Source organism: Hippoglossus stenolepis, chromosome 3, assembly GCF_022539355.2.
Source record: "Hippoglossus stenolepis isolate QCI-W04-F060 chromosome 3, HSTE1.2, whole genome shotgun sequence".
Lineage (NCBI taxonomy): Eukaryota > Metazoa > Chordata > Actinopteri > Pleuronectiformes > Pleuronectidae > Hippoglossus > Hippoglossus stenolepis.
Genome location: NC_061485.1, coordinates 19039478 through 19060798, shown reverse-complemented (window position 1 = coordinate 19060798; position 21321 = coordinate 19039478). Strand labels below are relative to the sequence as shown.

The following is a 21321-nucleotide window of genomic DNA, read 5'->3' as shown; positions in this document are numbered from 1 at the left end:
TTGCCCCTTGAGTTGGAGTTTTCATCAGCAATGGCTGTTGAGACAACAACTCCCATGATCCCTTGCTCAACATCAAACTAGGTCTTTTCAGTTTTTTTGTGGAAAGGAAGGTTTTTTTATTTCTTAAAATGACATCTTAGTTTTACATTTTATGACTTAATAGTTTACTTCCTTGGTGAAATTTTTCTCATTACACTTCAACTTGTCAACAGAATTTCAGATTTCTTTTTCCCTAGCAGTTTCCAACGTATTTATTTTTTTCATTTCAGAAAATATACCCGACTTCCTAGCCAATGATTTTAAAGAAATATGAATCCTTTTATGATTTCAATCACAGGAATGTGATGAGAGATGTTGTAAATATCAGAATGATTTTTGAAGACAGTATTCAAACTTAGCTTCTGCTCATGTTGTCGATTGATTCACTCTCAAGTCACGCATCAATGACTTTTGCTGCCATCAGGGTTTGATCCGGATTATACTCTGTTTTTTTTGTGTGTGTTTGTTTGCTTCTTAGTTTTTTCTGGGTCTGGAACCTAATTAGCAACATTGAGCTTGATGATTATTGTAATAAGTGAATCCCCCTCAGAGCCTGTGTGTTAATGAGTTTTCTTAATGAGTGTGTGCGTGTTGTTTGTGTGTGTTTCTGACTGAACTGGGGTGGGTGTAACGAGTGAAGACAACATGGTCGCTAATCACCTGTGTATAAAGACTGGGTGTGTTTGTGTGTGTTAAGTCTATGAAATACTCTTGTTTAGTCACCGGGGAATTTAAACCACTTTCCCGTTAGTGTGTAAAGATGAGAAGTGATGCAACGCTTTAATTTGACGCATCAGGGATCCACAACCTGCTTCTGTGTTTGTCTCTGTGCCCCAGTCGCATACAGGCATTTAATCATGGTGTTATGGGCTATTTATAGCTGTTAAACGTGTGTGTGTGTGTGTGTGTGTGTGTGTGTGTGTGTGTGTGTGTGTGTGTGTGTGTGTGTGTGTGTGTGTGTGTGTGTGTGTGTGTGTGTGTGTGTGTGTGTGTGTGTGTGTGTGTGTGTGTGTGTGTGTGTGTGTGTGTGTGTGTGTGTGTGAGAGATCTTTGTGTGTATGTTTGCTGCTTCGATCAATTTTATAGATCTGAGCTTTTGTTGGCGCAGCTGGCTTGAATATTCATCCAGCTGAGCTGCAGTGTGATTTTGTGTGTGTGTGTGTGTGTTATTGATTATTTATAACTGCTCCATTTCTTCTACCTGTTGATCACTGATGGGCTGTCGTTGTTGTTGTTGTGTCTTCCTTGTGTTTGTGTCTCAGGCATCTTGTCTCTTCTCATCTGATGCGGAGATTGTCAAACGTTTGCCCGTCTTTTTCCTCCTTCTTTGTGACATTGGCGGGAAACACTGCAAGGAAGAGTGGAGAGCCTTCTATCTGAAAGGAGATGTTTGATTGGCTTATAAGTATTCTCATTATTGTTATTATTGAATTACTGTTTTGACCGATCAATTACGTGTAAGATGTCAGATAATAGTGAACTAGAAGGGCACTTGGAGAGCACATACCTCACACCATGTTAAAGAGAGTGGGGAAACATTCCTGGATTTGTCTGGATCTGCACCAAAATTTCATAGGTTCTTCCTTGGGTCATGCCCCAACCCTCCACAAAATTTCATGGAAATCAGTTTCGTAAGATTTATGTTATCCTGCTAAATAACAAACAAACAGATGAAACGATGGAAACATAACCTGCTTGCCGGAGATAAAAAACTGCCATCACCGTTTTGAGGATCCTAAGGTGTCTTCAAAAAAAAGGAATGCAAATATAAAGAACATGCAACAATAAGATAAAATACATGTAAAGCATATAGTTCAATGTAAGTAAACACAAGTCAAGGTAATGAGGATGCAAAGATATAAAGAAAAATAATATGAATATTGCCGAGTGTATTTAAGAGGTATGATACATGTGATAATATTGCACAGTGTAGACTCTTGTCAGAAGTTGTTGAAGAGTTCAACAGATTTGGGGAAGAAGATGTTTTTCAGTCTATCTGTGTTTACTCGAGAAGCTTAAATAGATGGTGTACTGGGTACGTGTTGTCTTTTATGTTGTTAAACCCATCAAATCATTAATTATCAAACTCAAAATTAATCAATCATTTTTTGTGATTAGCAAACCAGCTCTTGAAATATGTTATTATATAGATGGGACGTGTGGGGCTCTGCATTCTCACAAAATGCTTCCAACAGATAATTAATATACAGAGAAAGACAAGTGAGTTCCTGCTCCCACGTTCTAAATAACGAACCGAAGATAACCGCTTGCAGCCGAACCGAAGCTGTCAACACGACCTTGTACTTTCTGTGGAATTCTTCAGAAATGTAATTGAATGTAAACCACGTTGCTGCCTGAATTCATGAATTGGCAATGAAGTGTGTGCACCCTGTCAGAGACTGGACAGCAGAGGTAAATCCTGACAGCAGAGACGTGGCCGCCCAGTGCAGCAGTTAGTGGTGCTCTCTGCAGGAGCCAAGACGAAATTCACAAAGTACTGCTTGGGTTTTCTTTTCTCACTGTGAGTAATGATGAAAAGTTAATTATCTTAATGGGGGAAGATTGATGATTTCAAAATGGGGCGCCTCAAAGCCACAAAGTCTGAATACAAGGATGTGATAATTTTATATAAACTCCCAGTCTGCTCCCATTTCTTTCTTTCTTTCTTTCTTTCTTTCTTTCTTTCTTTCTTTCTTTCTTTCTCCCCTTCTCTCTTTGTCTCTCTGTCTTTCACTGTCTGCTCTCTTACACCTGGCGCCTCTGACCTATAAATATTGTGCAAAAGACAGATTTACATTGAATGTAAACAGATAGAAAGGGAGAGAACGACCCCCGACCCTTTTACGACACAGCTGCAGCGCACACACACACACACACACACACAGTCCATTGTGCTGAGCCAACCCACTCCTCCTATGCCACATCATTGTTAATAATAGTCTTAAACAGTGCTCATATGTTGCGTGTGGTTTTAGCTTCATTAACCTCAGTGTCAAGGTCACATCCAGTGATAAAAGAGACTCGTCTGTCTGCACATCATCTGCCACCAGGTGAAGTGGGTTAGTGCAGCTGCTGCTGCTGCTGAATTGGACTCAGCAGTCTCCTGTCTTTAATTCCCTCCTGGACGGCCCCTCTGAGACCCGAACGATGGGTAAAAAAACACTGCTGTTGTCAGCTCTGTTGTGTGTTTCTCCTGCAGCGTAACGACGTGTGGTGAAGGGATTACCGTGGGTGTTTTTGGTGGGTGTGGCTCTTAATGCACACTCGAGTGAGGAGCCATGTGAGAGCTGAAGATACACTCGGATGTATTCAAAATGAGTGTGTGTGTTTGTCTTTGTGATGCGCCCACTGTCCCTTCAGCAGCTGTGTGTGGTTGCTGGGGATTTCTTGTTGCTCTGTATTGGCTTTATACAGTGAGTGTCTGTCTTTGTTCTAGCATCCCAAAGGGAGTGTCTCAGTGTGGTCTCAGTGTGCGGGGGAGTTGATTTGCATCCCCTGAAGATTGAACCATGAGGCAGGAGGGAGTTTAACATGTGGAGAGGAAGGCCCGGCGCTCCAATAGTGCTGTCTCAGAGCTTTTTCCGCAGCTTAAAGTGATTAGCTCTCCACCGTGTCCACATTGTAGCTCTGAAAGCCCAAGATTGACACTGGGCGGTGTAACAGATTTGTTTTATGTACTTTTTGTTATGTGAGCGCAACACCTAGACCAACAGTTCTCTTATAATTAACCAGCACTGCGGCACAAGCATGTGGAAAAACCTGTCCGTGAATCAGCTGTCCGTCCCGCCTGCCTGTGGCAAACAAGTCAAAATGAAGCTAAATTAAAATACTCAGCCCTCATTCTGTCAGTGAGTTCACAGATGTTAAACAGTGGCTGCTTCTCCTTTGCTCTCATCTAATCAGGGATTATTGTCGAGCTGCGTTGTCAGGTTAAAAGCAATTAGCTGCAGTGAAGTACCTGTCAAGATGGAAAGCCCAGCAGAACCGAGAGTCCTGTGCAGCAGGATTAGCAGCCGCTGTGATAATGACTTATGAGCCTAAGTGTGTCTTATCTTCATCACTGAACCCGTCACTTGCACTGGACTTTCTCTGAACTTCCCCATCTTATGCCTTGATGATAATTTTCAACACGCTCTCCGACTGTCTAGATCAAAAACAACTGAGCTGTTGTTGATGTAAGTGCTCTGTCCTGGGGGTTGTTCCTCCTCATAGTTACAGATTTCCATTATAATTCCACCCTACAAAGTTGTATGAATGTCTTGTCTGCCTTGTATGTCTCACAGCACAGTTTTGTGCGACTGTGCTCCACATTCCTCCACCACTCAAAGGAAATGAAATTTCATTTTACTGTCGCTTTTGGAACAATATATTGACTAGGGATGCTCCTAACGACTAATTTCCGAGTTGATTATTCAGAAATGTGAATTTAGAGAATATGCAACTCTTCCAAATGTAAGAAAAAAATCACAAAACAAAATTCAAAATCAAGAAGATGAGTTTGAAAATGAAAGAAATTTAGTGGTGGGGACTTAGACAGAAGTCTGCTGCCTGCCCCCTCTATCTCTGAATCTATACATTGGAGTGAATTGAGTTGTATTCTGGGTAATGCATGGGTCTTGACGATGAAGACTAATTTGTGGAGTGAAGAAAAGACATTTCTTTCTGTTGCATTTTTTTTTTTTTGTTAGTTTTTTAAACTGTCCAACTGGGAATGTGTGTAGTTTAGGATGAAACACTCAAAACCTGTAGTCAGCTTGGTTTGGCAATCCACTTGAGTTTTTAAGGTCATATTTATAACTTATATTTATTATTTCATAGTCTTGGTTGAGATGTGGACGTCTTTCCATGAACTCTTTTATAAGGGGCTGTCTTATGAAATATTCATGAGGTGAAAAGGAGAACATGTGGCCTTTAGATCAAATCGTCATGTTCGATCTTCACAGTGCATTGAAACATTCAAATACTGCAGACAGTCACAGTCAGTGCCCCGTCTGCTGAGGTGTGACCACACTCGTTTTAATTTATGATCCTTTATCATTTCATCCATCGTCTGATTGTCTCTTTTCTCCTGTTGTCTCCCTCCAGGATTCGTCCTCAGATGGCCAAGGAGAAGATCGAGGGCTGCCACGTGTGCACAATGGTCACACCTGGAGAACCACAAGTCCTGCTGGGAAAGGACAAGGCCTTCACCTATGACTTTGTGTTTGACATCGAATCGGAGCAGCACGAAATCTACCAGGCCTGTGTGCACAGGCTCATCGAGGGCTGCTTTGAGGGCTACAACGCCACCGTGTTTGCCTATGGTCAGGTATGATGGAGTTTCATTGTTTTTGTGGTTAATAATTTTGAGTTTAATTCCCCATTTGACACACGTAACAGTGGACATTTAATCCAGATTTCCAAAACAACAATGTGTGTTTTCTTGATTCCAGAATTAATTCTTGCAAAGTACAAATAGATAAAGCAAAATAAAGCACATTCTAAAAGGCTATATTCCAGTGTAAGTAGTGGTTGATGACACAGGATTCAGTCACAACCATTCAACCAACATACCACTGCCATTACATGCATTTAAAAACAGATTAGTTGCAAGGTGCACAGTGTTAGGAGGATCAAATTTGATCTCATCGCTGTTGATGAAATGTGTTTCAGACGGGTTCGGGGAAGACGTACACCATGGGGACGGGCTTCGACGTGAACCTGGGTCAGGAGGACAAGGGCATCATCTCGCGTGCTGTTCACCAGCTGTTTGAGGGGATCCAGAACAGGAGGGAGCGCTCCCAGGAGGCCGGCAACCAGCCCCCCGAGTTTAAAGTCAGCGCCCAGTTCCTAGAGGTGGGCGACACACACAGGCACACATGTACAACCACATTGTTAGTGCATACACTGCAGTATTGATGTTGTTGCTTGCAAAAGTGCGTCAGCATGTGCGTGCGTGCTGGGTTGGATATTGGGCCACATCAACTCTAACCAGATGCGGCAAAACGGGGAGACGAGGGGATCGCCCCCCTTTTCCACAAACAGGAAGTGACAAGCTGATGACAGATGGGCAGGAATGTCTGCTTGTGCTTTGTTGGACCTGATTAATGTTTGCCATTACCTCTGACATTATTCCTCATCACTGTGGGGCAGAGGATGGATAAGAGCGAGGGAGGGAGGGAAGGAGGGATGGTTGCGTAGGGGCAACGAGATAATATGACAAGTAATGATTTCCTGCAGAGGTTTCAGTCAGGGATGTATTGTGGGTGTGTGTAAGATGTGTTTACATTTAGTAATCACCGTATGAAAACACTTTTAATAGAAATAAACCATTTTCCCTCTGACTTTGTTTTGTTTCTTTCTAGTCTGGTCCCAGTTAGTAGTGTTTTTGCTGGCTCTCAGGTCAAAAGGTTATCTGTGTTGATGGTAAACAGATGGGTGCGTGTGTGTGTGTGAGCGAGGGGGTTATAGGGGTGGGGGGTTGGCAGTAGGTGGGAACAGCTGAGCTTTCTCCTGCCCGCTGCTGCTCTTGCACTCATTGGTTTTTGAGAGGTCATTTACTGACCTCTGAGAGGGCGGAGCTCATCGCTCTGAAAACCAACACAGGAATCTGCTCAAAAGTTGTAATTAGCACTCTAGAAAGTAAGTGAAAGTGATAATCTTTAGTATTGTTTAAAAGTTTTTATGTTCATTAAAATGTGTCTGTGACTCTTGTTCATTGTAGTTGTACAATGAAGAGATCCTGGACTTATTTGACGGAACCAGAGATGCAGAAAGTCGAAGCAGGAAGTCCAACATCAAGATCCACGAGGACAGCAGCGGCAGCATCTACACCACGGGAGTCACATCCAGACTGGTTCACTCAGAGGAAGAGGTGGGTGCATGTGGGAATCTGTCAGCGTAATTAGTTTTGTAATTCTCAAAATGTTATGTCCTTGTATGCTGTCCATACTACACATACATTTACATTACATTCATACGTCAGAGTTCTGTTACATCTCTTGGGATAAAATGATCAAAAAATAAACAATAAATAAAACTCATAAATGTCATGCTTGCTATTCAAAGATTTTTTTTATTTCCCCCCCATGCACAGCTATGATTTTGTCTATATTTTGATTGTAAAAGATTTTCAGAGGTGACGTTTGGGTCTTTCAGGGTAAAAAAAAAACGTTTCAAATTTTACCATCTGAATTTAAGGCCTTTTAAAAACTAAAAAAGTAGTTCTTAATTTTGTTAATATTAATTTACTTCTCTCAATGACATAGATATCAGGAGACATATTGCAAATAATTAAAGGTTCTCTTATATTCCTTCATATGTCATACTTGACATATTTCTTAAATTTCCTGCATTATGGTCTTGAAAAGGTCTGAAATTGTACTTGTTAAAACCTGCACAAGCCCTGTATAAATACCTTCAGTTCTCCTTAATAGATTTGTTTGAGTTTGTTTGTTATTATTTTAGAAAAGTGGGAGTTTTGTTTTATTTTAGAATTAAAGTGATGGTGTAAGAGTTAGTGGTAATCAATCGCAAATGGTTAACTGTGAAGATGCAGATGAGTGACCTAGGTGGAGCAGGGGAGATTCCCATCATCTTATAAAAGTCCAGCAAGGACCATGTGGTCGGATCAGAGTGGCTGATGATATTAACAGAGACTTGGCTCTGATACGTTTTTAAGGCTGACTGGTTGAACCCATGAGGCTAGTTTGTTTTTCTGACATCAGATGTATGAAGTTCAGCTTTCTGGACAAGCTCGTTCACATGCAGCCATGTATCATGGATGAGTAATGGTTGTCTAGAAGGGAAACTGACAGAGTGGAGGAAGGAGTATGTGACGGGGTCAAGAGGCCAGGAGGAATATCTGCCAGGGGAGATGTGTCGAGAAGAGTTCAACAGAGGAGACAGGTGGTGATCACGAGCCTTACGCCCAAAGTGGTTGCTCAGAAGAGACGACTGTATGTGTGTTTGTGAAGATCTTATCAAAGTGTCTGAAAGAGTTGAAAGAAAGATGTGACAAAAAAGGTTTAATGGAAGCAGAGAAGAAGAAATATGGAGAGGGGCAAAGCAGGTTGAGCCTTTTTCCTGTCAGCTACATCGAGCCTCCTGCATCATGTTTCCAATAATAAGACAGCTGAGAGACAAGTGGAGACAGATGGCCACTCCTGGGGGAGAGAAGAGAGATAATGTCAAATAAGGCTGATTGTAGAGGCGATGGAATCACAAGGGAGAGACATGGGGGCGAAAAATAAAATAAAATTGTAGATGGAAAAAATACTCTCTTACTGTTGGCAGCTTTTTGAACAAGCAGTGCTGCAATGTGCAGCAGAAAGTCTGAAGTCGTTTAGAAGTGAGAGAATTGCCTTTTTAAATACGCTGACACACTGGTGACAAGTTTTTCTCAGATATCAGCAAATGATGACGGTTTCTTCTCTCTCCTTCAATTCAAAAGTAAAAAGTCATGACTAAACGTCCTCCTCATTGTGTTTTGTGTTTGCTGCAGCTGCTGCAGTGTCTGAAGCTCGGCGCCCTGTCCCGCACCACAGCCAGCACCCAGATGAACGCCCAGAGCTCCCGCTCGCACGCCATCTTCACCATCCACCTCTGTCAGATGAGGGTCTGCAAGGAGCCGCAAATGGTGAGACAGGGGTTGGGGTTGGAGGAGTGATAAAGAAATATGTATATATATTTGTAAGTGTGACAAAAAATAAAAAATTATTTTAGCACCATAGACACAGCCGCATTCAAGGTAATGAAATAATTGCAGTTTACAAATAATTATTTCCGACACCCCCCGCTAACAGAATGGAGAAGCGGAGAACGGGGAGGTGAACGGCGTGGACTCCAGCCCCATCGCTCAGCCGGAGTTCGAGACACTGATGGCCAAGTTTCACTTTGTAGACCTGGCTGGTTCTGAGAGACTCAAACGCACGGGAGCCACAGGAGAGAGAGCCCGCGAGGGAATCTCTATTAACTGTGGACTGGTGAGACAAACATATGTAATCAGTGTGTGTGTATGTGTGTGTGTGTGTCCACAAATATGTAAACAAGAAAACGTATACATCAGTTCTTCTATGTGCTCATACTCGGATGTATTTAAACACGCTACTTGCATGCAGAACAGTTTGGGATCAATTCCTGAATATGTGGGTTGTGTGTTCGTGTGTGTTTTTGTGCGTGTGTCATAGCTGGCCCTTGGAAATGTCATCAGTGCTTTGGGCGATCAGACCAAGAAGGGAGGTCACGTCCCCTACAGGGACTCCAAACTCAGTCGCCTGCTGCAGGATTCATTGGGAGGCAACAGGTATACACGCAATACACACACACACACACACACACACACACACAATGATAATTAAATGTGTCCCCTTCGCACATGGGAAAGAAACTTGAACTGAATGAACAGCTACCAAACAAGCTCCATCTCTCCTTCCTCTCCAGTCGTACAGTGATGATCGCGTGCGTCAGTCCGTCGGACCGGGACTTCATGGAAACGCTGAACACACTGAAGTACGCCAACCGTGCCCGAAACATCAAGAACAAGGTGGTGGTGAACCAAGACAAGACCAGCCAGCAGATCAACGCCCTGCGTGCTGAGATCGCCCGACTGCAGTTGGAGCTGATGGAGTACAAGGCGGTGAGAGACAGTAGTGAGAGGTTGATGGGATTGAGAGAAGCAATAAATATTAAAAAAAATAAAGACAAGGAGAAAAAGATAAGAGCGGATGAATCGAGAGGAAAAGGGAAGGTGGGGTTGAGGAAAGAAAAGTGGAAGCTTTTAGACGGGAGCGATCACATGTCTGTCGGTGTAACTGATGCAATGAGACTGTAAGAGAGGGATGAAAGATGGATGAGACTCAGAATAGTAACAGAGCACAAGAAGAAGAAAAAGGCACTACTAATTGAAGTAAGAGAAGAGGGTATTAAAGGGAAAGCAATGGCTGTGCCTGCAGCTCCAGCAGCTTATATCAGATTAAAGATCTTTACTGGAACACACATCCGTTTATGTATTTTACTGGAGTGCAGGAAGGAGATTTATTGGTGCAGCCTCAGCTCTTTAGCATGAAATGCAGGGATCAATTTGATCCTTCAGCTTAATGAAATGAATTTGCTCATCACCTAATATGGACCATTAGACAGTAAAAACACACAGAGGTGCATGACACAAGCAAATGTGACGATATAAAAAGTTCTGAGAAGTTTCCAATTCTTCATCAGCTTTGACAACAAGAAATGAGCAGTCGTTTAGCTGGATTCTCAGTCTACTGTGCGGTTAAGAGGGTTACTACGGTTACTAGAGGGAAGTGAATGTATGACTGTGAGGAGGGACATCGGCCTGACCTCGATGTGGTAATAAGGGATGTAATGTGACTGGAAGTAATGGCGTGTTGGGCTGGTGGAGGTAATGATGTCTGCGAGCTGTGACCGCAGTAAATGACTTTGTGTTTCCAGATTTACACAACAGGATTCTTTAAGTCACTCAAGTAATTCTTGTTGTGTCACTCAGGACACAACAATACACACACTGTCCAGCTCAGTTCCAACAATAGCGTTGTGTTTGGTAGGACTGCCACATCAAGTGTATGTACGAGCGTGGATTTACAATCACTTTGTTTTTCAGGTCTGACTTTTGGCCCCCAAATGATTTCCATACATGTTTGTTGTTCCCGGTCATCCCGGTCAATGTTACTCATGCCGACTTTTCGCTGCAGGGGAAGCGTGTGGCGTGCGAGGAGGGTTCAGAGGGGTTCAGCGACCTGTATCAGGAGAACGCCATGCTGCAGAGAGAAAATGACACACTGCGCCTCAGGGTGAAAGCCATGCAGGAGACCATAGACCACCTCAATACCCGAGTGACACACCTGCTGGCCAACGAGGTCAGCACCATGCTGAACAAGTCAAGTACGTGAGAGAGATGTGTGATTCATTTCAATGTATAAACGCTACAGACAAACTGTTTCTCTTAAGTTGCCATCTTTCTGTGACCTGAGCCTCCTTTTACCCTTGACCTCCAGATGGCGGCAATGAGGAGATCGGGGCTTTAATCCAGAAGTACATTCGAGAAGTTGAGGAAATGAGGTAAGAACTCAAAATCAAACCTCAGTCTGAAACTGGGTCAATTTACTTTACAAATGTTTTGGCTGAATGGATGATATTCTTTTATGTTAAAGTAATCGCTATTAAGGGCATGTTTCTAATGTTTTTTTTTTGGTCCTCTTTCAGAACCAAGCTTCTCGAGAGCGAGGCCATGAATGAGTCGTTGCGACGGCAGGCGACCCGGCTCTCCTCCCGCTCAACGTTCCCTGCCTCCACTCTCAGCCCCGCCACGGGCCACCCCCCTGGCTCCTCCCCCGCCTCCAGGTCCATGGAGGCTGAGTTGACGGACGTGTTGCGCCGAGCCAAGGTGGACATCGAGAGGCTGAAGAAGAAGGAGCGAAGGCAGAGGAGGACGAGGTGAGGAGAGGTGTACACAGGCAATGTTTCCACAATTACAGTGCCTTGCATAAGTATTCACCCGCCTTGGACTTTCCTACATTTTGTCATGGTATAACCACAGATTTAAATTTATTTCATTGTGATTTTATGTAATGGACCAACACAAAATAGTCCATCATTTGGAAGTGGGGGGAAATATTACATGGAATTCAAAATTATTTACAAATAAAAATCTGAAAAGTGTTGAGTGCATATGTATTCACCCCCTTTACTGTGAAACCCCTAACAAAGATCTGGTGCGACCATTTGCCTTCACAAGTCCCATTTGCAAGTCACATAATAAGTAAATAGGGTCCACCTGTCTGCAATTTAATCTACAGTATAAATATACCTGTTCTGTGAAGGCCTCAGCATTTGTTAGAGATCATTACTGAACAAACAGCATCATGAAGACCAAGGAGCTCACCAAACAGGTCAGGGATAAAGTTGTGGAGAAGTATGAAGGGTTAGGTTATAAAAAAAGATCCCAAGCTTTGAACATCCCACGGAGCACCATGAAATCCATCATCAGAAAATTGAAAAAATATGGCACAACCGCAAACCTACCAAGACAAGGCCGTCCACCCAAACCGACAAGCCGGACAAGGAGAGAATTAATCAGGAGGAGCTGCAAAGATCCACAGCTGAGGTGGAAGAATCTGTCCACAGGACAACTATTAGTCGTGTACTCCACAAATCTGGCCTTTATGGAAGAGTGGCAAGAAGAAAGCCGTTGTTGAAAGTGAACCATAAGAAATCCCATTTGGAGTTTGCTACAAGCCATGTGGGAGACACAGCAAACATGTGGAACAAGGTGCTCTGGTCAGATGAGACCAAAATTGAACTTTTTGGCCTCAATGCAAAACGCTATGTGTGGCGGAAACCCAACACTGCCCATCACCCTGAGCACACCATCTCAACAGAGAAACATGGTGGTGGTAGCATCATGCTGTGGGGATGCTTCTCTTCAGCAGGTACAGGGAAACTGGTCAGAATTGAGGGAAAGATGGATGGAGCCAAATACAGGGCAATCCTCGAAGAAAATCTGATGCAGTCTGCAAAAGACTTGAGACTGGGGCGGAGGTTCATCTTCCAGCAGGACAATGACCCTAAACATACAGCCAGAGTTACAATGGAATGGTTTAGATCAAAGCATGTTAATGTCTTAAAATGGCCCAGTCAAAGCCCAGACCTAAATCCAATTGAGAATCTATGGCAAGACTTGAAAACTGCTGTTCACAGACGGTCTCCATCCAATCTGACTGAGCTTCAGCTTTTTTGCCAAGAAGAATGGACAAACATTTCCATCTCTAGATGGTCGAGACATACCCCAAAAAGACTTGCAGCTGTAATTGCAGCGAAAGGGGGTTCTACCAAGTATTGACTCAGGGGGGGTGAATACTTATGCATCCAACAGATGTCAACTTTTTTGTTCTCATTATTCTTTGTGTCACAATAAATAGGTATTTTGCACCTTCAAAGTACTATGCATGTTGTGTTGATCAAATGGGAAAAAGTCTATTTAAGTCTATTTGAATTCCAGTTTGTAACAGTACAAAATGGGAAAAAGCCCAAGGGGGGTGAATACTTATGCAAGGCACTGTACATGTGCACATTCCAACAAGGTCTGTCGTCATTATATCTCCAAACATCAGAGCTTTCTGTCACTATATTTCTTATACACCCCCTCTGAGTCTTTATCAACGAACCTGTGCGTGCTTTAAAAGCTGCAGGACCACAATGAGCACATTGTTTCCTGCCTCTATTCTCTTTGCTCCTCGCTGGGTCTCTCTTCGAGCTTGAGAGGCACATCACAAGTCGATTAAGGCTTTGGGACGGCAAGCGTCTGAGCAGAACTGGGATGCGGCCAGTGCTGAGTACGAACACTGGCTCAGACACAAAAAGGTCTAATTCAGTCGGCCAGTGGGTCATGAGAGAGGAGAGCATGCAGCCTAATAGGCTAATTGAAGTTTAATGGGATAGAGACGGGAAGTCAGAGATGGGATGGGTGATAAGCAGCACGGTATTAAAAGAGGGAGAGAAAGAGAGAATGAAGTTGATAATAAAGCGTAAAAAAGCTAAGCTAAGAGATTAGTGTATATGAGCTGAGGAGGACTTTGTTGTTACCGCAAGCACTTGGCAGCACTCCCAAAACCCTAATGGTGGATGGTAGGAGTGTGTGACATCTCTCTGGAAGGAGACAGAGTGTGTCTGCAGAGTAATGGACAGAAACCATTTGGAATATTGGAATATATTTCCACTTTAACCTACTGTGGTGAGGCTTTGTGCATTTCTTCCACCACCGGCTCTAATCTGAACAACATGCTTTTCTCCTCCTGCAGTCCGGAGCCGGAGAAGGGTCTGAAGAAACGAGTGAAGCTCCACGCTCATGAGAATGGTGAAAACGGGCTCAATGGACAGAATGGAGAGATCGATTCAGACGACAATTACACTGAGGTAAGTCGAGGTGGGAAGTTAAGTTACTTGAATAGATTTTTCAGGTATCTTAACTTAACTGTAGTATTTATTTCTCTGACAACTTTTTACTTTAACTCCGTATATTTTAACACAAATATCTGTACTTTCTGCTCCTTACATTTTTATAACAGGCTCCTTACTTTCGTAAGCATTTAAAACCCCAAACGATCAGATTCAAGTCTAACATCAGTGTTTGTGTGTGTGTGTGTGTCTGTGTAGGACATCATGTCTCCGCTGCAGGAGGAGAGCGGCTGTGATGAAGATGAGGGGGAGGAGGAGGAGGAGGGCAGGGAGGAGGAGGACGAGTTTGACAGCGACGAGAGCCTGGTGGATTCAGACTCGGACTCGGATGAGAAAGGTGAGAATCTGACAGCTGCTACAACACACAGGGACCTGACCTCTTTCCCATTTCTGTCCTGTTTTCTGACAGCTCGTCCTCATTTGTTTGCGTCTCTTTCTGTCACAACACCTTTTGAACCTTTAAAAAGAAACATGAGACATGATGCCAGTAAGAACGAGACTAATATACAAATGCACAACACATAAAAATGTGTGTCTGACCTTTGCCCCCTCCGACCGGCAGCTAACTTCCAGGCGGACCTGGCCGACCTGACCTGTGAGATCGAGATCAAGCAGAAGCTGATCGACGAGCTGGAGAACAGCCAGCGGAGGCTGCTGATGCTCAAGCTGCAGTACGAGGAGAAGCTGATCCTTCTGCAGAACAAGATCAGAGACACTCAGCTGGAGAGAGACCGTGTGCTGCAGAACCTCAGTGAGCACCATGGGATTTGTAGTTTACAGATATGGTTGAGGAATTTGTAAAACACAAAAGCAGGTTGGTTGATCAGTGGAAATGTTAAAAGGGCCATGTAATCAACGTTGTTTCATGGCTCCACAGTGTCCATGGAGAACTACACAGAGGAGAAGGCGAACCGGATCAAGCAGGAGTACGAGAAGCGTCTTAAGGAGATGAACCGTGACCTGATGAAGCTGCAAGTTGCTCAGAAGGAGCACGCACGTCTCGTCAAAAACCAGGGGAGGTATGAACGGGAGCTGAAGAAACTCCAAGTTGAGGTCAACGACATGAAGAAAGCCAAGGTATGGGCAGCGAAAGGAGAGTGGGGGTGTGAATAAAACGGAACTTTTTTCAAACAGGAAAAACTCAAACTACGTCAGTTAAGAGAGACTGACCTCTGTGCTGTTTCCAGGTGACTCTGATGAAGCAGATGAAGGAGGAGCAGCAGAGGAGGAGGATAATGGAGGCGAAGAGGAACCGTGAGATCGCCCAACTCAAGAAGGAGCAGCGACGCCAGGAGGTCAGTCTGCATGTCTGCATGTGTTGCAGGGATATATTTGTTCTCATATTGCTGATAGCATTTTTGTACTGCACACAGTTCGTCTGCAAACCAGATACTAGAGCCACAATAAATATTTTGCACACAAATTCACATTTTTCCTCTGTAGGTTTAGGTTTCTAATGCCACACACACAAATACACATTATTGTACAATCTTTAGGAGATAGCTGAGAATAAGAAACTGAGCAGTGTTATGTATACATTTTATATACATCTGTTGAATCTATTTTACACATCATGCTCAAAATTAAAACTTCACTAGTGTATTTAAGGCAACACTATGCAACTTTTTTAGCTTAAAGTAGCTTCAAAATGACTTTGATGGAACACTGACTTGAAATAGAGAGAATGAAGCCTCTCTCATTCCCCCTCTTCACCCTGAACGCCTGTTCTTTCCCTATGCAGCTTTGGTGAGAGGTTACGATCTCTTGTAAGAAGTGTGTGTATCTGATAATAGTCAGGCCCAGTAAGTTCGAGAGTAATGCTGAGCTGTAGATCAGTTAAAAAGATTTAGAAGTCTTTTAAAATATCCAGAATTATGAACAAAGTTTGGTGTATTTGTTACGGCGGCAGCTCTTTTGGTTCAGGAAGCTGGGGATCTTGGGTAATACCCACTGTTCAGTTGAGTTTCAGTTCAGTGAGTGGGACTACACAGTCTGAGAGCAGGCCAACATTGATAGGCTTTGATTGTTCTGTACACCAAAACCACTTATTTGCTCGGACACGGAGCCTAACAGAATTAATCATGTGTAGCTGCAGAGGGCGCTGTTGCATAGTGAAAGTTACATAGTGTTGCTTCAAAAGAAAATAAATTCTGTGCAGTGAGGTCTGCATCTGTGTGTCAGCCCAGCACATAAAAAAAAAACTCAAACAATGTGCTCACAGATTGTTGATATCACTTTAGGAAGATCAGTACGTACTGTACTCGTATGGATATCCATCTTTATTTGTAGTATCCTGGAGTAGAGAGATTATTAATCAGCGTGAAAACATTCACACTGTCATACTGTGGGGCTCAATCATAATCCTGTTATTCAGTATTTCAACTTCAAATCCTTTTATGGTCAGCACCTTGTAAGACTGTTATACAAAGAGATTATACATCAATCTCAGTAATGTAATGACCGTGTGAACAGCAAAAAAGAATTGAGATTAAGTCGACACAGTTGTAAACACATTAAAGAGCTGTGTCTCCTCTCTTATCCCTCAGTACCAGATTCGGGCGCTGGAGTCTCAGAAGCGGCAGCAGGAGATGGTGCTGCGCAGGAAGACGCAGGAGGTGACGGCCCTGCGGCGCCTGGCCAAGCCCATGTCAGACCGCGTGGCCGGACGCGTGGCCCGCTGGAACCAGGGATCTCTGGGTACTGACTCTGGAGCTGAGCTATCAGCCAGCACCACGGCGAGCAGCTCCGAACCTGACACTGGGAGGTCGGTGAGCGGCATGGTGAGACAGTGGAACAACAAGAACAATGTGTTGGGATACCTGGGAGAGAGCGAGGGAAGCATGGATGGAACCAGGGTCATTGGGTAAGACTGGCTGGAATGCACTTTTTTTTAATGTATTCACTTGTCAGTTAACCACAGACAGTCAGTATCGAAGCTGTTGACCTTTAACCTAATTGATAAAGTTTAAATTAAATTTCATTGGAAATTTGTGAAGCATTTAAGGAGTCAGAGAATACTTTAATTTAGTTTCTTTATATAATAAATAGAATCTATACAATAACCTTTTATTACGTTACATTTTCAAAGCACGTCATTGTCAGTGGCTGCTGATTTCCATCTCTCATCACCTCTCCCATCTCTTTATCTCTTTCCAGCAGCAGGAAGAAGTTGCAGAGGAAGCCGGCCCTCCAGGCCATGAATGGAACAGCAGGCAGAACCAGCAGCTTCTCCAAGTCAGCCCGTCAGAAGTGGCAAACCCTGGAACGTCGCATCATGGACATCGTCATGCAGAGGATGACCATCTCTAACATGGAGTCTGAGATGGATCGCCTTATCAAGGTAGGAGCAGCGCTGGCTCTGTGATTGTAGATGAAGGTGGATAAAACCTGCTGTTTGAATTGTTAAGGGATTTAAAGGACAGGCGGGCAGTGTAGTGTTGCAGCATCAGAGCTCGTATCTGAAGTTACATCAGCAGCTTTGTTGGCACATGTCACCTCACTAAGTGAATCCAAAGTGAGTCAGGAGTGTCTTTCCTCACTTTACAGATACAGTCCGTATAATCGCTTGTTTTTTTCCCCCACTGTGCGTGCTTCTGTATTTTGTCGAGTCAGAAGCGAGAGGAGCTGACGGCCCAGCAGGAAGCACTGTCACATAAAAGGGAGGTGCTAATGGCAGATGGGGAGGGACCAGAAGCAGAGGACCGCCTCCTACTGGAAATTAATGAGGACATCGAGGTGCTGAACGCCAACATAGACTACATCAATGACAGCCTGTTTGACTGCCAGGCCACCATTGTACAGATAGAGGAGACCAAGGTACGCGCACGCACACACACACACACACACACACACACACACACACACACACACACACACACACACACACACACACACACACACACACTGTATAGAATATTAAGAAGCCTCAAATGACGTCTTATTTTGTGTTTTCCTGCAGGATGAGCTGGACTCGGTAGACACCTCTGTGGTGATCAGCTCTTGTTCCTTGGCTGAGGCACGCCACCTGCTGGATCACTTCCTGAAGGCCTCAATTGACAAGGTGTGTTAACAGAAAACTTGCATATGTTGAGTTATTGTTACCAATAAATATGGTCATGTGTGATCATTTTCAGTCGTTTATGTTCTGTTTGGTGTCTTTAAACTGAAAATAATATTTTAATACTATCATTATATGTTACTATTTAGGTTTATTGATGTTGATGAATATGTTTTAAAGTGAGTGGTTGCAGTGCCATCTAGTGGTGACTTTTTGTGTTACAAAATGTGACAAGATTAGATAAGAAATAACATTTAAAACATAAGTATTTACCAGATAGTCTAACTTCCTGTTGTGTAAGTATCACCCAGTCAAAAAGTTAGTTTAACACTACTGTATCTGTGCATTGTCTTTAACCTCTGGTTATTGTGTGTGTGTGTGTGTGTGTGTGTGTGTGTGTGTGTGTGTGTGTGTGTGTGTGTGTGTGTGTGTGTGTGTGTGTGTGTGTGTGTGTGTGTGTGTGTGTGTGTGTGTGTGTGTGCACGCGCAGAGTTTACAAGTGGCTCAGAAGGAGTCTCAGATCAGACTACTGGAGGGCCAATTGAGACAGACAGACGTGATTGGCTCGTCCCACAATCACGTGATCCTTGATGCTCTGCGAGAAAAGGCCGAGTACATCCCTGAACTCCAGGCTCTCATCCACAATGTACAGCAGGGTGAGGAGAGGTTTTTGTGTGTCTGTGTGTAGACCTTTGTTCTCTCCTTTCAGGTTTGTGTTGTTTTGTTACCCACAAAACAACATAACTTGTGAGCATCATTTTGGAATCGAAGGTTGTGTATAAAACTTGAAAAGGCTGTTATTATCTATCTGTTCAACCATATTGACTGGCAGTAAACCATGCAGCACATCTGTAAAAACAGTACCAGAGGAAAAAGTTAGGTTTTCAGATTAACATGTACCTGTATTCGTTCTTTTCATTGTGTCACTCTTCAGTAATGTTTTGATGCACGTAAAATCTGTTTAGAAAACTAAGACTGATGAGTTTAATCAGCTTCGTAGGTTGTGGCGGCGTATGATGTACTGTGGACTTGACAAGTTGTGGGTTTTGTCTGCTTCCAGAAAACGGTTATACCAGCACAGACGATGAGCCCTCTGAGTTCAGCCAAGCCTCTGACAGCAGGTGAGCCTGCTTGCCCACACAACACCCCCCTCAAACAACATCCACCTCATTGTTAACATCCTCTGTTTTTAATAAATCCTACTTAGTTTTGATTCAGTAGAAATTTCATCTGAAAAACACGCACGTCTTTTCTCACGTCTCTTTGTTAACTTGATTCCCCTTGTCTCTCTTTCTGCAGTGTTTCTCAAATAAAAGAATCCAACAGCCAAGAGGATTTCAAGACAAAGGTACAGCTGCTTATTGAAGTGCACAGATGTTACTAAGCTCAGCCACAGATGTTTCAGACTTAAAGAAAGACTAGATATAAATAGATCATTTTACTGTTTTACCAGATTTTAATACTACTTTTTGTATTTTTTTCGTAGCTCCTTTAGTGTCAGTTCGCAAAACATCAGGGGATCAATTTTTTACAGTACCCAGAATTGTCAGACCGCTATGAAGCTATATGATGATGTTAAAAGTGTTTTTTGAACGTTTTCCGTAATATTTCACACACCTCAGTTTGTCAGAGTAGCTGCTATTCCAGAGTACAACCATAAGGTGGCAGTATAAGCATGATGTATAGTTGGATGAAGCCCAGCCACAACACCTTAATTTCTTGTTAATGCTATGCTCTCTACTCTTTCTTATGCTTTCAGTTTCAGTTTCCCTCCATCTAGCCTTCGTTTGACCCTTCAAATGCAGCTTTTTCTTTTCTAGGCTGTTTGTTCTGCTGTTTCCGTATTCTCTCTTTGCCTTTTTTTTCAATATTTGCTGGCTTTATCTTAATTTCCTCTTGTGCCTTAATTAAATTCAGGCTTTTATCTTTATTCTCCCAGTTTCTGAACCGGCTGTCCTCCTTCTTCCTCATTTCATTCTATCTTCTATGATAAAACAAGCGATGCACATTTCTCACCCAGATGGAGCCCCGTCTGTCGGCTCAGATGAAGGCGGTGTCTGCAGAGCATTTGGGTCCCACGCTGGATCCCTCATCAGGCAGCAAGCAGCACATCACCAAATCCCTGGCCTCGCTCACCGACATCCAGGAGGACGGCCTGAGTCTGGTGACAGGGAGCCAGGGACTCAGCCTGTCTGTGCGAGACCCTTACCACAGGGAGAGGGCATCCCGCACCATCAGTCTGCCTATCAGGGGACACACCTTGTAAGTCATGAACTGTATTTGAACTGCAGTGGTAAAGAAATAATGATAACTCAGATGAAGGGCACCAATCATTTTAAAGTGTTACCAGGAACGGAGAATTATCAGGAGGCCTGGCTCTTGTTTTTCTGCATCATTGCATTCTGACAACTCCTCACAAGTGATGATTCCTGCAGCGCTGCAGAGGCTGAAGCACTTTCTGCACAGATCTCCTTTTATGTCCAACACCTCCTCAGGACTTTAGATGAGCTCAAGCCTCCTTCATCGACTCCACGACCATTATCACACTTTTAGCTGAAAACTTCAACCATTTCTCCATTATTCTTAGCCCACAATCAACCATTGAATCATTTTCTTTTACCTGTTTCCTCAACTATCGTTTACTTTTAGCTGACAATCACAAACGTGTCCCTTACTTTTAGCTAAGTAACAACAAATACTCATTTGTATATATATCTTATGTTTTCATTACAGTACTGTTCTGTAAGTATATACAAATGAATGACACTTTGCTAAGTTTTCCAATTTCAATACTTTTACCAAACTAACTTTTTGTTTGTTTTAATTTAGACTAGCAAACTAATTTTCAGCACTTTTGCAATGTACACGGCATTACAGTTGACAGAGTATGCATCTGTATATTTTACTGTATATTTCAAATTAGTTGGAGCGCCTGAAAAACGTACAACTATTCAATGTTGCAAGTACCCCTGTTCAGGAATCATCTCTCTGCTGCGCTGCCTGTTGAATCTTCATCAGTTACAGAACCTCGTCTCAAATCCCACTGAAAAATTGCAGCTAAGCATAAAACAAGTAACTGAAATAAGAAATGTAAACATGAGGATAATTGCATAACCACAACACCCTGAGGAATGTAACAAATACGTGAACTGGAGTGAAAAACATATTTTTTTTACGTTATAGTTCATGATTATGGACACAACAAGAATTTTAAACATCCCCCCTAATAATATCCTACTGCACATTTCCAAACTAACAACCACAACAAGAAG

At 43.1% G+C, this 21321-nt stretch overlaps 1 protein-coding gene across 7 annotated transcripts in view; it reads left to right on the top strand.

Annotated features, from left to right (window-relative positions):
• kif21b (kinesin family member 21B) overlaps positions 1-21321 on the top strand; it is a 64085-nt gene that overhangs the window by 18186 nt on the left and 24578 nt on the right. For 5 of the 7 annotated variants that reach the window (XM_035152483.2, XM_035152484.2, XM_035152481.2 and 2 more), the window contains exons 2-24: positions 5125-5347; positions 5692-5874; positions 6743-6892; positions 8522-8656; positions 8823-9002; positions 9207-9322; positions 9460-9655; positions 10731-10920; positions 11034-11097; positions 11242-11472; positions 13836-13950; positions 14191-14329; positions 14555-14743; positions 14870-15069; positions 15180-15287; positions 16539-16855; positions 17149-17332; positions 17605-17808; positions 17951-18052; positions 18540-18705; positions 19110-19170; positions 19349-19397; positions 20049-20311. In XM_035152483.2, the coding sequence (XP_035008374.1) occupies positions 5125-5347; positions 5692-5874; positions 6743-6892; positions 8522-8656; positions 8823-9002; positions 9207-9322; positions 9460-9655; positions 10731-10920; positions 11034-11097; positions 11242-11472; positions 13836-13950; positions 14191-14329; positions 14555-14743; positions 14870-15069; positions 15180-15287; positions 16539-16855; positions 17149-17332; positions 17605-17808; positions 17951-18052; positions 18540-18705; positions 19110-19170; positions 19349-19397; positions 20049-20311 (3765 nt within the window). The remainder of the gene's footprint in view (positions 1-5124; positions 5348-5691; positions 5875-6742; positions 6893-8521; positions 8657-8822; positions 9003-9206; positions 9323-9459; positions 9656-10730; positions 10921-11033; positions 11098-11241; positions 11473-13835; positions 13951-14190; positions 14330-14554; positions 14744-14869; positions 15070-15179; positions 15288-16538; positions 16856-17148; positions 17333-17604; positions 17809-17950; positions 18053-18539; positions 18706-19109; positions 19171-19348; positions 19398-20048; positions 20312-21321) is intronic. The other 2 variants (XM_035152486.2, XM_035152479.2) reach the window with 1 other exon arrangement.